We start from the raw sequence: 1,768 nt of genomic DNA, 5'->3' as shown, positions 1-1,768 counted from the left end.
CTCACTGTGTCCCTGGATCCCTGTCATTACAGATGATGCGCTACGGCCAGTTCAGCTTCATGAACTCCCCACACGTAAGTTCCTCTTTGCTGTTTCTGACAATTTCTTGTTTCTATCCAGAAAGCTCCATTATAAGGCTTCTTGTAGCTAATAAGACACGATCTACACATATTAATGACAATGTAATCACTCAAGAGTTCTGAGGAGAGAAAAAAACTTTTACATGTTCTCTCATGACAGATTTTCTCCTTATTCATTGCTCTTGCCATGTAAATCAAAATAATTTGTTTTAATTACAAGACAGATTGGAGGTATATGTGTGTGTGTATATATCTTGGAGATTATATAAGAAAAAAAGGTTCTGGAAAAATGTCACACCAGAGTTCACAAATAATGACAACAAAAATTATATAGCAAATACTGGTAGGGATAAATTTTATTTGGAATATCTTGAAAGATAATGCTAAAATTACAAAATGAGTTTTTATGTTAATTAAATACATGTAGGTTATTCTTGTCACTGTGTGCTAATTCTCAGAACAACAATGAATCAAGTATCAGTTGGATCCTTTGGCATAATTTTTCCAACAAAATTGCATGACAGCACAGTAATTCTACATGTCACTTCTGACTTTCAAGGCATAATCATGAGAGATATTTTGGAGGGAAATCAAGGACAATTTCATCCATTTTCTCTTAATCCTTTTTATTCATCTCATTCTCCTTTAAATCTTCTTGCCTAAAATCATCATCATTGCCAATTTTATCTTCCTTAATTCTTGGTTGGCCCAACTTTTTCGAATCCTTATCCTTGGTTTTAGCAAACTTGCCTTTGATTTGAAATTTTCGCCAACTTAATTGTCATGAAATTCTGCATCTTGATGCAAGATTTGCAAGTTAGTCTTCCCTCAGTCCACACATCACGGGCACATCCTCCACTAGATAGCAGGAGACTGACTAATGAAGATGAGGACAGAGATGGGTGTTGAACCAAGGAGGAAGTGTCTGGATGGGAACTGATGCCGTAAGACTTGAATCATAAATTATCCTAAATCCATAAATCAGCATTATAGCTATTTTTTTGCTTCCCTGCCCAGTCTTGTAATTGTCAGGATTTCAATAATTCAAACAGAATTAGTGAGGATCCCTCCATAACCAAGCAGCCCAGCCACCGTGCTGGTGTGTTCACACAGATGGAATTTTTATTTTCTTTTTTGCTTTATATTCTCACTTCCTTTGCCTTTGGTTGTGTTTTTTCTCCTTTATGTTCAACCCTAGGACAAGTCATGTGGGTGCTAAACTCGACATTAAATCCTCCGTAACCTGTCTGTACACGTCTTACCTAAGTCAGGGTTTCAGAGTTAGAAAATCATCAATTTCTTAAAGTGAAATTTCTCAACTTATTTTGCCTTTTGGTGTGGTTAGTTGTTCAGCTGTCTAGAAGACTGAAGTTCATTTTTGTAAAAACATTTAAAGAGATTCTAGCTAAAGATCTTGAAGCTCCTATTGCTGAGTCAAGTTCCACGGGATTCTTAAACTCCTTGGCTGATGCTCAGAGGCTGACACAGAAGGGGGGTGGTGGTTCTGAGTCATGCCCGGCAGTCTCAGCACCCCCAGTCTGTCTCACACCCACAGTTTTATGCCCCCGAGTCTGTCCCACACCCCTCAGTCTCATGCCCCTAACCCCCACAGTCTCAGCCCCCCAGTCTGTCCCACTCCCGCAGTCTCATGCACCCCCCAGTCTGTCCCATCCCCTCTCAGTTTCGTG

At 39.3% G+C, this 1,768-nt stretch overlaps 1 protein-coding gene across 1 annotated transcript in view; it reads left to right on the top strand.

Moving 5' to 3' along the window:
* ENAM (enamelin) overlaps window positions 1-1,768 on the top strand; it is a 14,651-nt gene that overhangs the window by 4,225 nt on the left and 8,658 nt on the right. Inside the window, exon 4 of the mRNA XM_003800959.1 lies at window positions 33-74. Within this exon, the coding sequence (XP_003801007.1) occupies window positions 33-74 (42 nt within the window). The remainder of the gene's footprint in view (window positions 1-32; window positions 75-1,768) is intronic.

This window comes from Otolemur garnettii, unplaced genomic scaffold (genome assembly GCF_000181295.1).
Source record: "Otolemur garnettii isolate 467f Iridium unplaced genomic scaffold, OtoGar3 scaffold00191, whole genome shotgun sequence".
NCBI classification, from domain to species: Eukaryota; Metazoa; Chordata; class Mammalia; order Primates; family Galagidae; genus Otolemur; species Otolemur garnettii.
The sequence above is the reverse complement of the archived record's forward strand: the minus strand, read 5'-3'. Positions and strand labels throughout refer to the sequence as shown.